Source organism: Saccopteryx bilineata, chromosome 4, assembly GCF_036850765.1.
Source record: "Saccopteryx bilineata isolate mSacBil1 chromosome 4, mSacBil1_pri_phased_curated, whole genome shotgun sequence".
NCBI classification, from domain to species: Eukaryota; Metazoa; Chordata; class Mammalia; order Chiroptera; family Emballonuridae; genus Saccopteryx; species Saccopteryx bilineata.
In genome coordinates this window covers 134,379,967-134,392,625 of record NC_089493.1, presented here as the reverse complement: position 1 = coordinate 134,392,625, position 12,659 = coordinate 134,379,967, and the positions used below count along the sequence as shown (strand labels likewise).

General features: G+C 40.4%; 1 protein-coding gene across 2 annotated transcripts in view; it reads right to left on the bottom strand.

The window, feature by feature from the left end:
* Positions 1-12,659, bottom strand: part of FSTL4 (follistatin like 4) — a 539,950-nt gene that overhangs the window by 21,278 nt on the left and 506,013 nt on the right. For both annotated transcript variants that reach the window (XM_066278325.1, XM_066278326.1), the window contains one exon: positions 12,193-12,342. In XM_066278325.1, coding sequence (XP_066134422.1) covers positions 12,193-12,342 — 150 coding nt within the window. The remainder of the gene's footprint in view (positions 1-12,192; positions 12,343-12,659) is intronic.

The window sequence follows — 12,659 nt, the reverse complement described above, 5'->3', positions numbered from 1 at the left end:
GAAATGCTCTGCCTTCCTCACTAACCTAAATAGGTCTGCTTTCACTGGGAACTGAGAGTATAGAAACTAAGGCATGCAAAGGGGATGAATAGATCCAGGCCGTGGCACAAACGGCCAAACCAGGCTGTGGCATGGAGATCCAAGCTGAGGAAAAACTGTGCCTGTGGCAACCCAGGCAATACAAGCTAACATTCGCACCAAACCCAGACAAAGAAAGACAAGTGGTGCAGCCATTTTCCCCAATCTCCTGGTCGGCGCGCACAGATAGTGGGCGAGAGATTCCTTCGAAATCCCCGGGAGTGGGCACCCGTGTTACCCCACAGAAAGGCAGAGTCAGAGGCCTTTGTGTGGGCCGAAAGCAGAATCTCCGGGCAGCCCCAGCGCCCTGAAAAAGCCGTGCACAGGGAGGGAGTGAGAGCCAATTCCAATGCTAGAACTTTTCCGTGTGAGTGGGGATTTCACTCAGAGGGTGAGCGGACAGCCTGATATCCTGGTCTGCACACACGGAGAGTGGGCAAGAGACTCCTCCCAGCACCTCAAGAGTGGGAGCCCATGTTATCCCACAGAGGGGCAGAGTCAGAGGCCTCAGTGTGGGCCAAAAGCAGAATCTCCAGGCCGCCCCAGCGCCCTGAAAAAGCCACACATGGGGAGGGAGCGAGAGCCAATTCCAATGCTGGAACTTTTCCATGCAGGTGGGGGTTTCACTCAGAGGGTGAGGCGGTTGGCCTGATATCCTGGTCTGTGCGCGCAGATAGTGAGCGAGAGATTCCTCCAAGTGCCTCGGCAGTGGGCACTCATGTTATCCCACAGAGGGGCAAAGTCAGGGGCCTTTGTGTGGGCCAAAAGCAGAATCTCCAGGCCACCGCCGTGCCCTGAAAAAGCCGCACATAGGGAGGGACTGAGAGCCAATTCCAATGCTGGAACTTTTCCGTGCGGGTGGGGGTTTCACTCAGAGTGTGAGACTGCCGGCCTGATATCCTGGTTTGCGTGTGCAGATAGTGAGCGAGAGTTTCCTCTAAGCACCCCGGGAGTGGGCGCCCGCCCGTGTTACTGGACAGAGTGGCAGAGCCAGAGGTGTTTGAGTGGGCGGAAGCCCCGCCTGATTATGCTAGCAGCTCTGACTGACTGAATCTTACCCAGAGCCCTGTGCTGAGTGGGAATTGAGTGGGGAGTTGCCAGCTCTGAGTCTCTTACTATCCAGGCAGAGGCAGCAGCAACCCCATAGCTGGATTATCAGGCTATTAATTGAGGAAGGAAAGACTAGGAGAGAGGCTCCAGGAACATGGACTCTCTCACTGTCGGAGCCTATAAATGCTAATGAGCCTCACCTGCCAACGAGACTGAAGCCCAATACATGACATCGCCATAGAGATTTATCAACTGCAAACCTCTACCTGAGCATGCCAAAGGGGCAAAACCCGGGGTACAGAGTCACCGACGAGGAAGAGGGAGAGAAAAGAAAAATCAAGAAGATAACCTCTCAAAATCAAGAATAATCTGCAGACTTTATAACCTATCCCATTTTATTATATTTGTTTGTTTGTTTCTCTTATTTTCATTCTTGACTTTTTTTTTCCTTCTCTAATTTGGTTGTTTAATTCTCTGCCGGTCTTACTCTCTCCTCTCCTTGAACTACACTACCCATAAGTGTTACATCTCCCATTATCTTTTCTTTCCTCTTCCTTTCTCTCTATGAGGGTTGCACTCCAAAACCCTTAACTCTCTCTCTCTCTCCTTTCTTTTTTCTTCCTTTAGTGGTTCCTTCTTTTTTTTTTTCTCTCTCTCTTTCTTTTCTCCCTCTATATTAGTTTCTTCCTTTCTCCTTTACATCTCTTCTCATTCAAACCTCAATAACAAACAAATTATCTTATCTGGGACTCAAACTTATGTTTGTGGCATTTTGGGGGGTTTTCACTTCACCTTTTTAACTCACTAGCAGTGCTCTCATCCCTGGCTCTCCATTTTATCTAGTTCTTGTACCACTAAATACAATAGTAATTTTTTAATTTGTCCCCCCATTTTTCTGTTTCCCTTTTATTCCTCTCATCATAACTCTTAGTCAACCAACACCTAAAAGCAAATCATTTTATTCTTGACCCAAATTTTTTCCTTATTTGCTTTTTGTGGGTCCATACCCCCCTTTTTTCTTTTATTATTTCTTTTTGCCCCTTTATTACTTCTCTCCAATTCAGGCCCTCCATTACAGGTATTTTTTGTTCTATTTAGTACAATATAATTCACAGTTCACCACAAGATTTTCTCAAGAAAAAGGGGAGAGTAGAGGAGAGGAAAAAAGGAAGGGGGGAATAATTTCTTTTTTTTAAATTTAAAATTAATTTTTCTTTATTTATTAATTAAAAAACCCCCAACTCTTTGATTTTTTATTTTTTTTAACTTTTTATTTTTTATTAAATCTCATTAATACTATCAACAAAACCACCCTCAGATGCCATTAAGGAAGGCAAAATTGAATATCATGGATACAAAAGAAAGAGAGGAAACACAAACTGATGAGGAAAAATCTATGGAGAAAAAGTTTAATATAATGGAAACCTTGGAGTTAAACGACAGAGAATTTAAAATAGAAATCCTAAAAATACTCAGAGATATACAAGAAAACACGAAAGGCAATTTAGGGAGCTCAGAAAACAACTCAATGAACACAAAGTATATATATTATCAAGGAAATTGAAACTATAAAAACAAATCAAACAAAGATGAAAAACTCAATTCATGAGCTGAAAAATGAGATAACAAGCTTAGCTAATAGAACAGGCCAGATAGAAGGTAGGATTAGTGAAATAGAAGACAAACAACTTGAGGCACAACAGAGAGAAGAAGAAAGAGACTCAAAAATTAAAAAAAATTAAATAGCCCTTCAGGAATTATCTGACTCCATCAAAAAGAATAACATAAGAATAATAGGTATATCAGAGGGAGAAGAGAGAGAAAATGGAATGGAGAACACACTCAAACAAATAATAGATGAGAACTTCCCAAGCCTGTGGAAAGAAATAAAGCCTCAAATTCAAGAAGCAAACAGAACTCTGAGTTTTCTTAACCCCAACAAACCTACTCCAAGGCACATCATAATGAAATTCGCACAAACCAACGGCAAAGAAAAAATTCTCAAGGCAGCCAGGGAAAAAAAGTATACAACATATAAAGGAGGGCCCATTAGATTATCATCAGATTTCTCAACAGAAACTCTACAAGCTAGAAGAGAGTGGACCTCAATATTTAAAATACTGAAAGAAAGGAACTTTCAGCCACGAATACTATACCCATCAAAGCTATCCTTCAAATATGAAGGAGAAATAAAAACATTCACAGATACAGAAAAGATGAGGGAATTTATCATCAGAAAACCCCCACTCCAGGAATTACTAAAGGGGATTCTCCAATCAGGTTCTTTTTGTAGAACAAAAAAACCCCAAAAAACAACAACAACAAAGCCATAAGTAAAAGCTCCATGAAGAACACAATAAAACCAAATTTAAACTGTGACAACAACAAAAAGAAAGGGGTGGGAGAGGATGGAGATTAACAGTAGCAAAGGACGATGAAGTGCAAAAGTACTCACAAAGTAGTGCACTACAATGTACAGGGTAGGAACCCTTTTCATTACTTAAAGGTAACCACCATTGAAAAAAACACCACAAAAGCACATGATTTACAAAAGATAGCAACAGAGAAAAGATGTATGGAATACAACCAAATAAAAACAAAAGATAGAAAAACAAAAGAGAAGGATCAAACAAGACACAAAACTAACAGAAAGCAATCTATAAAATGGCAATAGGGAACTCACAAGTGTCAATAATTACACTAAATTTAAATGGATTAAACTCAGCAATAAGAAGGCACAGAGTACCAGAATGGATTAAAAAAGAAAATCCAACTGTATGCTGTCTACAAGAAACTCATCTAAGTAACAAGGATAAAAACAAATTCAAAGTGAAAGGCTGGAAAACAATACTCCAAGCAAATAACATCCAAAAAAAAGGCAGGCGTAGCAATACTCATATCTGATAATGCTGACTACAAGACAGCAAAAGTACTCAGAGACAAAAATGGCCATTTCATAATGGCTAAGGGGACACTGAATCAAGAAGACATAACAATTCTTAATATATATGCACCAAACCAAGGAGCACCAAAATATATAAGATAGCTACTTATTGACCTTAAAACAAAAACTGACAAAAATACAATCATACTTGGAGACCTCAATACACTGCTGACGCTCTAGATCGGTCATCCAAACAGAGAATCAACAAAGATATAGTGGCCTTAAACAAAACACTAGAGCACCTGGATATGATAGATATCTACAGGACATTTCATTCCAAAGTGACTGAGTATACATTTTTCTCCAGTGTACATGGATCATTCTCAAGAATTGACCATATGTTGGGCCACAAAAACAACATCAGCAAATTCAGAAAAATCAAAGTTGTACCAAGCATATTTTCTGATCATAAAGCCTTGAAACTAGAATTCAACTGCAAAAAAGAGGGAAAAAAATCCCACAAAAATGTGGAAACTAAACAACATACTTTTAAAAAATGAATGGGTCAAAGAAGAAATAAGTGCAGAGATCAAAAGATATATACAGACAAACGAAAATGACAATACAACATATCAGAATCTATGGGATGCAGCAAAAGCAGTGATAAGAGAGAAGTTCATATCACTTTAGGCCTATATGAACAAACAAGAGAGAGCCCAAGTGAACCACTAAACTTCACACTTTAAGAACTAGAAAAAGAAGAACAAAGACAACCCAAAACCAGCTGAAGAAAGGAGATAATAAAAATCAGAGCAGAAATAAATGAAATAGAGAACAGAAAAACTATAGAAAAAATTAATAGAACAAGGAGCTGGTTCTTTGAAAAGATCAACAAAATTGACAAACCCTTGGCAAGACTTACCAAGGAAAAAAGAGAAAGAACTCATATAAACAAAATCCAAAATGAAAGAGGAGAAATCACCACGGACACCGTAGATATACAAAGAATTATTGTAGAATACTATGAAAAACTTTATGCCACTAAATTCAACAATCTAGAAGAAATGGATAAATTCCTAGAACAATACAACCTTCCTAGACTGAGTCAAGAAAAAGCAGAAAGCCTAAACAGAGCCATTAGTAGAGAAGAAATAGAAATAACCATTAAAAACCTCCCCAAAAATAAAAGTCCAGGCCCAGACGGCTAAACCAGCGAATTTTATCAAACATTCAAAGAAGACTTGGTTCCTATTCTACTCAAAGTCTTCCAAAAAATTGAAGAAGAAGCAATACTTCCAAACACATTTTATGAGGCCAACATAACCCTCATCCCAAAACCAGGCAAGGATGGCACAAAAAAAGAAAATTACAGACCAATCTCTCTAATGAATACAGATGCTAAAATACTAAACAAAATGCTAGCAAATTGAATACAACAACATATTAAAAAAATAATACATCATGATCAAGTGGGATTCATCCCAGAATCTCAAGGATGGTTCAACATACATAAAACGGTTAACATAATACACCATATCAACAATACAAAGAACAAAAACCACATGATCTTATCAATAGATGCAGAAAAGGCTTTTGATAAAATACAACACAATTTTATGTTTAAGACTCTCAACAAAATGGGTATAGCAGGAAAATATCTCAACATGATAACGGCCATATATGATAAACCATCAGCTAACATCATTTTTTTTTTTTTCCTGAAGCTGGAAAAAGGGAGAGACAGTCAGACAGACTCCCGCATGTGCCCGACCGGGATCCACCGGCTCGCCCACTATGGGGCGACGCTCTGCCCACCAGGGGGCGATGCTCCGCCAATCCTGGGCGTCGCCATGTTGCGACCAGAGCCACTCTAGCGCCTGAGGCAGAGGCCACAGAGCCATCCCCAGCGCCCGGGCCATCTTTGCTCCAATGGAGCCTTGGCTGCAGGAGGGGAAGAGAGAGACAGAGAGGAAAGTGTGGCGGAGGGGTGGAGAAGCAAATGGGCGCTTCTCCTGTGTGCCCTGGCCGGGAATCGAACCCAGGTCCTCCGCACGCTAGGCCGACGCTCTACCGCTGAGCCAACCGGCCAGGGCCTAGCTAACATCATATTAAATGGCACAAAACTGAAGACTTTCCCCCTTAAATCAGGAACAAGACAGGGTTGTCCATTCTCTCCACTCTTATTTAATGTGGTACTAGAGGTTCTAGCCAGAGCAATCAGAGAATACAAAGAAATAAAAGTCATCCATATTGGAAAAGAAGAAGTAAAGGTATCACTTTTTGCAGATGTTATGATCCTATACATTGAAAACCCCAAATAATCCACAAAAAGACTACTAGAAACAATAAGCCAATACAGTAAGGCCGCAGGATACAAAATTAACATACAGAAGTCAATAGCCTTTCTATATGCCAACAATGAAACATTTGAGAACGAACTCAAAAGAATAATCCCCTTCACGATTGCAACAACAACAAAAAGATACTTAGGAATAAACATAACAAAGAATGTAAAGGACTTATATAATGAAAACTATAAACCATTGTTAAGGGAAATCGAAAAAGATATAACGAGATGGAAGAATATTCCTTACTCTTGGTTAGGAAGAATAAATATAATCAAGATGGCCATATTACCCAAAGCAATACACAAATTTAATGCAATTCCCATCAAAATTCCAATGACATTTTTTAAAGAAATGGAGCAAAAAATCATCAGATTTATATAGAACTATAAAAAACCCCAAATAGCCAAAGCAATCCTAAAGAAAAAGAATGAAGCTGGGGGCATTACAATGCCTGACTTCAAACTATATTATAGGGCCACGACAATCAAAACAGCATGGTATTGGCAGAAAAATAGACACTCAGACCAATAGAACAGAATAGAAAACCCAGAAATAAAACCACATATATATAGTCAAATAATTTTTGATAAAGGGGCCAACAACACACAATGGAGAAAAGAAAGCCTCTTCAATAAATGGTGCTGGGAAAACTGGAAAGCCACATGCAAAAGAATGAAACTGGAGTACGGTTTGTCCCCCTGTACTAAAATTAACTCAAAATGGATGAAAGATCTGAACATAAGACCTGAAACAATTAAGTACATAGAAGAAGACATAGGTACTAAACTCATGGACCTGGGTTTTAAAGAGCATTTTATGAATTTGACTCCAAAGGCAAGAGAAGTGAAGGCAAAAATTAATGAATGGGACTACATCAGAATAAAAAGTTTTTGCTCAGCAAGAGAAACTGATAACAAAATAAACAGACAGCCAACTAAATGGGAAATGATATTTTCAAACAACAGCTCAGATAAGGGCCTAATATCCAAAATATACAAAGAACTCAACAAACTAACAAACAATCCAATAAAAAAATGGGAAGAGGACATGAACAGACACTTCTCCCAGGAAGAAATACAAATGGCCAACAGATATGTGAAAAGATGCTCATCTTCTTTAGGTATTAGAGAAATACAAATCAAAACTGCAATGAGATACCACCTCACACCTGTTAGATTGGCTATTATCAACAAGATAGGTAATAACTAGCGTTGGAGGGGCTGTGGAGAAAAAGGAACCCTCATTCACTGTTGGTGGGAATGTAAAGTAGTGCAACCATTATGGAAGAAAGTATGGTGGTTCCTCAAAAAACTGAAAATAGAACTACCTTATGACCCAGCAATCCCTTTACTGGGTATATACCCCAAAAACTCAGAAACATTGATACGTAAAGACGCATGCAGCCCCATGTTCATTGCAGCATTGTTTACAGTCGCCAGGACATGAAAACAACCAAAAAGCCCATCAATAGATGACTGGATAAAGAAGATGTGGCACATATACACTATGGAATACTACTCAGCTATAAGAAATGATGACATCGGATCATTTACAGCAAAATGGTGGGATCTTGATAACATTATACGAAGTGAAATAAGTAAATCAGAAAAAACCGGGAACTGCATTATTCCATACGTAGGTGGGACATAAAAGTGAGACTAAGAGACATTGATAAGAGTGTGGTGGTTATGGGAGGAGGGGGGAGAGGGAGAGGGAAAGGGGGAGGGGGAGGGGCAGAAAGAAACCTAGATAGAAGGTGACAGAGGACAATCTGACTTTGTGTGATAGGTATGCAACATAATTGAATAACAAGATAACCTGGATATGGTATCTTTGAGAATATGTATCCTGATTTATTGATGTCGCTCCATTAAAAAAATAAAATTATTAAAAAAAAAAAAAGAAAGAAACTTGTTCAGGTAGAATGAAAAAATGGTCCCAGACATAATGATGTACTTCAGGAAGGAATAAAGAGCAATGGAAAAGGTAAATATAAATGACTATCAACTGTACAAAATAGTAATAATAGTAATTTCTTTGAGGGTTAAATTGTAAGTAGAGTGAAAATTCATTCCTACAATAATGCAAAAGGTGGGAGAGGGTGGTAAGTTAGTGTTCTAAGGTTTTATCATTAATGAAACTGTATTGAGGCAAAGACACATGTTATAACCTCAATGGTAGCAATAATAATATAAAGGAATTGCCAACAATAGAGGGAAAAATGGGATAATAATAATGTTTGATTGCCCTAGCTGGTGATGTAGTGGATAGAGAGTTGTTTCAGAGGTCTCCAGCTCAAGCCATGGTCAGAGCACATATGGAAATAATCAGTGGCACAACTAAGTAGAACAATGAGCTGATGCTTCTCTCTCTCTCTCTAAAAAAATGTTTGACTAATTCAAAAGAAAGCAAGAAGGAGAGAAAAGCAACATAAACAGGTCAAATGATAAAAACAATAAGATTTGAGATAATACTATATAAATTAATTACATTAAATATAAATGGATCAAATACTCCAAATAAAAAACAAAAAAATTACATGTGGTTTTTATAGAAGACCATCTTAAATATACTGCTCACAAAAATTAGAGGATAGTTTATAGCTTCATATTCATTTGGAAATATCCCCTAATTTTTGTGAGCAGTATATATGGACATAGAAAGGTTGAAAGTAAAAGATAGAAAATTAAACCATGATACCACTAATCAAAATAAATTTTATTTAGCTATACTCTTATTAGAAACCTGCCCTGGCCAGTTGGCTCAGTGGTAGAGTGTCGGCCTGGCGTGTGGAAGTCCTGGGTTCAATTCCCGGCCAGGGCACACAGGAGAAGCACCCATCTGCTTCTCCACCCCTCCCCCTCTCCTTTCTCTCTCTCTCTCTCTCTCTCTTCCCCTCCTGCAGCCAAGGCTCCATTGGAGCAAAGATGACCTCTGCCCCAGGCGCTAGAGTGGCTCTGGTCGCAACAGAGCGATGCCGTGAATGGGCAGAGCAATGCCCCCTGGTGGGCGTGCCGGGTGGATCCTGGTCGGGTGCATGTGGGAGTCTGTCTGACTGCCTCCCCATTTCCAGCTTCAGAAAAATCTAAAAAAAAAAAAATCCCCCCCCCCAAAAGAAATACTTTCAGGCAAGAAGGATTGTCATAAATAAAGAGGAATATTTTGTAAGAATAAAGAAGTCTTCCCCTCAGGAGGTATTATAATTTTAAAGCAAAAATGGCTAGATCTACAATCATAGTGGGCAACTTCAACACACTTCTCAATAGCTGATTAAGTGGACCAAAAAACCCCCAAAACCACCTCTGGGTATTTCAAATTACTCAGAGTATGTTCCCTGGCCAGGGAAATAAATAACAGAAGGAAAGCTAGAAAACCTCCCGTTGTATTTGCCAGGGAAAACCGCTGCCTTGGTTATATCAACTTTCTTCGCACTGTGATTCTGCATCAGGGAGGTTGAACATTGCTGGAAAAACCCAGCCCTGCTCACTGACCTCACTTTAAATTTACATCCACAATCCTTACGTGGGCCTTCACAATTGCCCAGCAGTCCTATCATATTTCCTGGGTAAATTCAATCTCATATACAACTTTCACCTCTCTTTTCAAACTTGCAGCCGTCGTGATAAATTTCCTTCTTATTCCCTGGGAAAATTAAAGCAATCAGAAGAGAAGGTCACGCACCTACCAGCGACTATCTCACATATTTGCACCTTGCCTGTATGCTTTGTTTCCTCCTCTCCCAATAAAAGAATGTGCTTTCATTTAAGGCTGCATCTCCACTTGTATGCCCTGGATTTCACTGGCACCTGCTTAATTCCAGGAGGCAGAAGAAAGACAAGAATTGCAGAAACAATTTTTTCTATGAGCATACAAATGATGTAATGCCACCTATTCTAAAAATAAAGCTCCTCCATCCTCTTCTAGCTACTGCCTTGTTGACTTGTACTCACCTTTACAGCAAACCTTTTCAGATTGGTTGTCCACATTCACCATCTCTACCTCCTTACCATTCTGATTCCCTCAGGCTAGCATTCCTTCATCACCCATCCTCTCTGTTCCTGCCAAGGTGATGCACCTGGTACCAAATCCCACGGCCAGTTCTCAGTTTTCATAACATACAAATGCTCCCTGCCACATTTGACACCACTGACGACTAACTCTCCCTTAAAGCACTCGTTTCTTGGCTTCTGAAATACACGCCTCTCTAATTTTCTTCCTACCTTTCAGCTACTCCTTTGGGTCTCTTTGTTGGCTTTTTCTCTCCTTCATGATCATTAAGTATTGGAGTACTCCAACCTTGACCTCTTCTCTGTCGATACTACCCTTAGTGATTTTCATGCAGTTCTCTGGATTTAACATGGTTCATATGGTGATGATACCTTCATAGACCCCTCCAGCTTAGACCTCTCCTTGGACTCCAGACCTGTTTATCTAACTGCTCACTTATATTAAACTCAACAGAGCTAAAACGAATTTCCTAATTTTCCCATTTACCTGTTCTATGACCTGCCCCCCCAACCCATCTTGCTGAAAGTATCTCATAGTGTGTCAGTTTCATATTGCTGCAGTAACACATTACTACAAATTTAGTGGCTTAAAACAACACAAATCTATTCTTGTACAGTTTTTGGAGGCCAGAAGTCCAAAATTAACTTCATTGGGCTTAAATAACATGTCTCTGTCAGGTGGTGCTCTCTCTAGAGGTTCTAGGGGAAGAATACATTTCCTTACTTTCCCCCTCTCTAGAGCTACATTTCTTGGCTTATGGCCCCTTCCCCCAGCCTTCAAAGGCAGCAGTGTGCCATGCTGCCTCAGTCCTCACATTGCCTCCCCCTCCTATGTAGACATTCTTCAAATTTCTCCTTGCCTCTCTCTTATAAGGATACTTTTGTTTGCATTTAGGGATCACCCAGATAATCCAGGATAACTCCCCATTTAAAAATCCCTAATTTATTTACATCTGCTAAATTCCTATTGCTGTATAAGGTGACATTCATATGTCCTGGGGATTAGGTTGTGGGCATCTTGGGGGTCATTCTTTAGCCACCACACATAGTCAATGGCATCTCCATTCTACAGTTGCTGAAGTTCAAGCAAGCAAACAAACTTGATTCTGCTCTCTCAAATCTTACATTCAACCCAGCAGAATGTCTTTGGAGCTTCATGTTTAAACTGTGTCAAAAATCTGATCACTTTTCACCTCCGCTGCTGTGATCTCTTGCCTGGTTTATTTCTGTGACCACACCTCTGCTCTCTCTTCCACTCTATCCTTTACATAGTAGCCAAATTGACTCTTTAAAAATGTAAATCAGATGTCACTCCCCTGATTAAAACTGTTCAGGGGCTTTCCATGTCACTCTGTTTCCATCTCACTGGTCTTTGTTTACCTGCGACCTTGCCGCATCCCACTCCCCCCTCAGCACTGGCCTTCCCTCTGCTCCCAGGTTGGAATCCCATCTGGCACTTAGATTTCAGATTCTGTTTACCTCCAGAACCAATTTAAAACCATCTTCCAGTTCCTCTACCACTTTCACCTGTAGCAAAGTAGTGGTCTCTAGAATTATGATTTACTGTCTGTTTCCCCAACTAGAATATAAATTCTAGAACTTCATTACTCATTTTTGGTTGTTTTTCACACCCCTAGAGCAGTGCTTGGCACCTAGTAGGTAATAAAGACTTGCCGAATCACTGTGCATGAAGCGTCTTTACTTTTCCCCTCCAGCCTGACAACCCCACACCATAGGGTAGCAGGGGCTGTGCAGAAAGCAACAAAGGCTTCGACAGGCTGTGCCCTAGGACAGGAAGTCCCCTCTCTCCTTTCGACAGACGTACCTGCAGGACTTTCTGGGCTTGAGTGTCGACCACAAGGACTCTGCTCAGTGTCGGCTGGGCCACATAGATGTACTGCTGCCTGATGTTCACTGCCGATGCCCACTGGCATGGCTGGGTGGCATCTCCTTCCCCTTGAGGACAGATTTCTTCCTGTAAAAGGAGATAGGCTGCCATATATAACTTCTTAATCCTTCTTTTTCCTCTGACATCTCTGGAGTCCCACCCCCCGACTCCTCTGTCCCTTTCTTGTCACACTTGGAATCCTTTGGATTCACAGAACATGGCACACAGCCTTCCCATGTCACCAACTTTCCACTTAATGTTCCTTTCATCTTTCTCAGAGAAGTCACCTCCTCCCACTTCTTCTGCGACTGTAACCCCTGTGCGACTCCCTTCATCTGCAGCTGCCATGTCCACATGCTTCCACTCTTATGTGCTACTTTCTCTTTGTCCTCCTCATCATTATT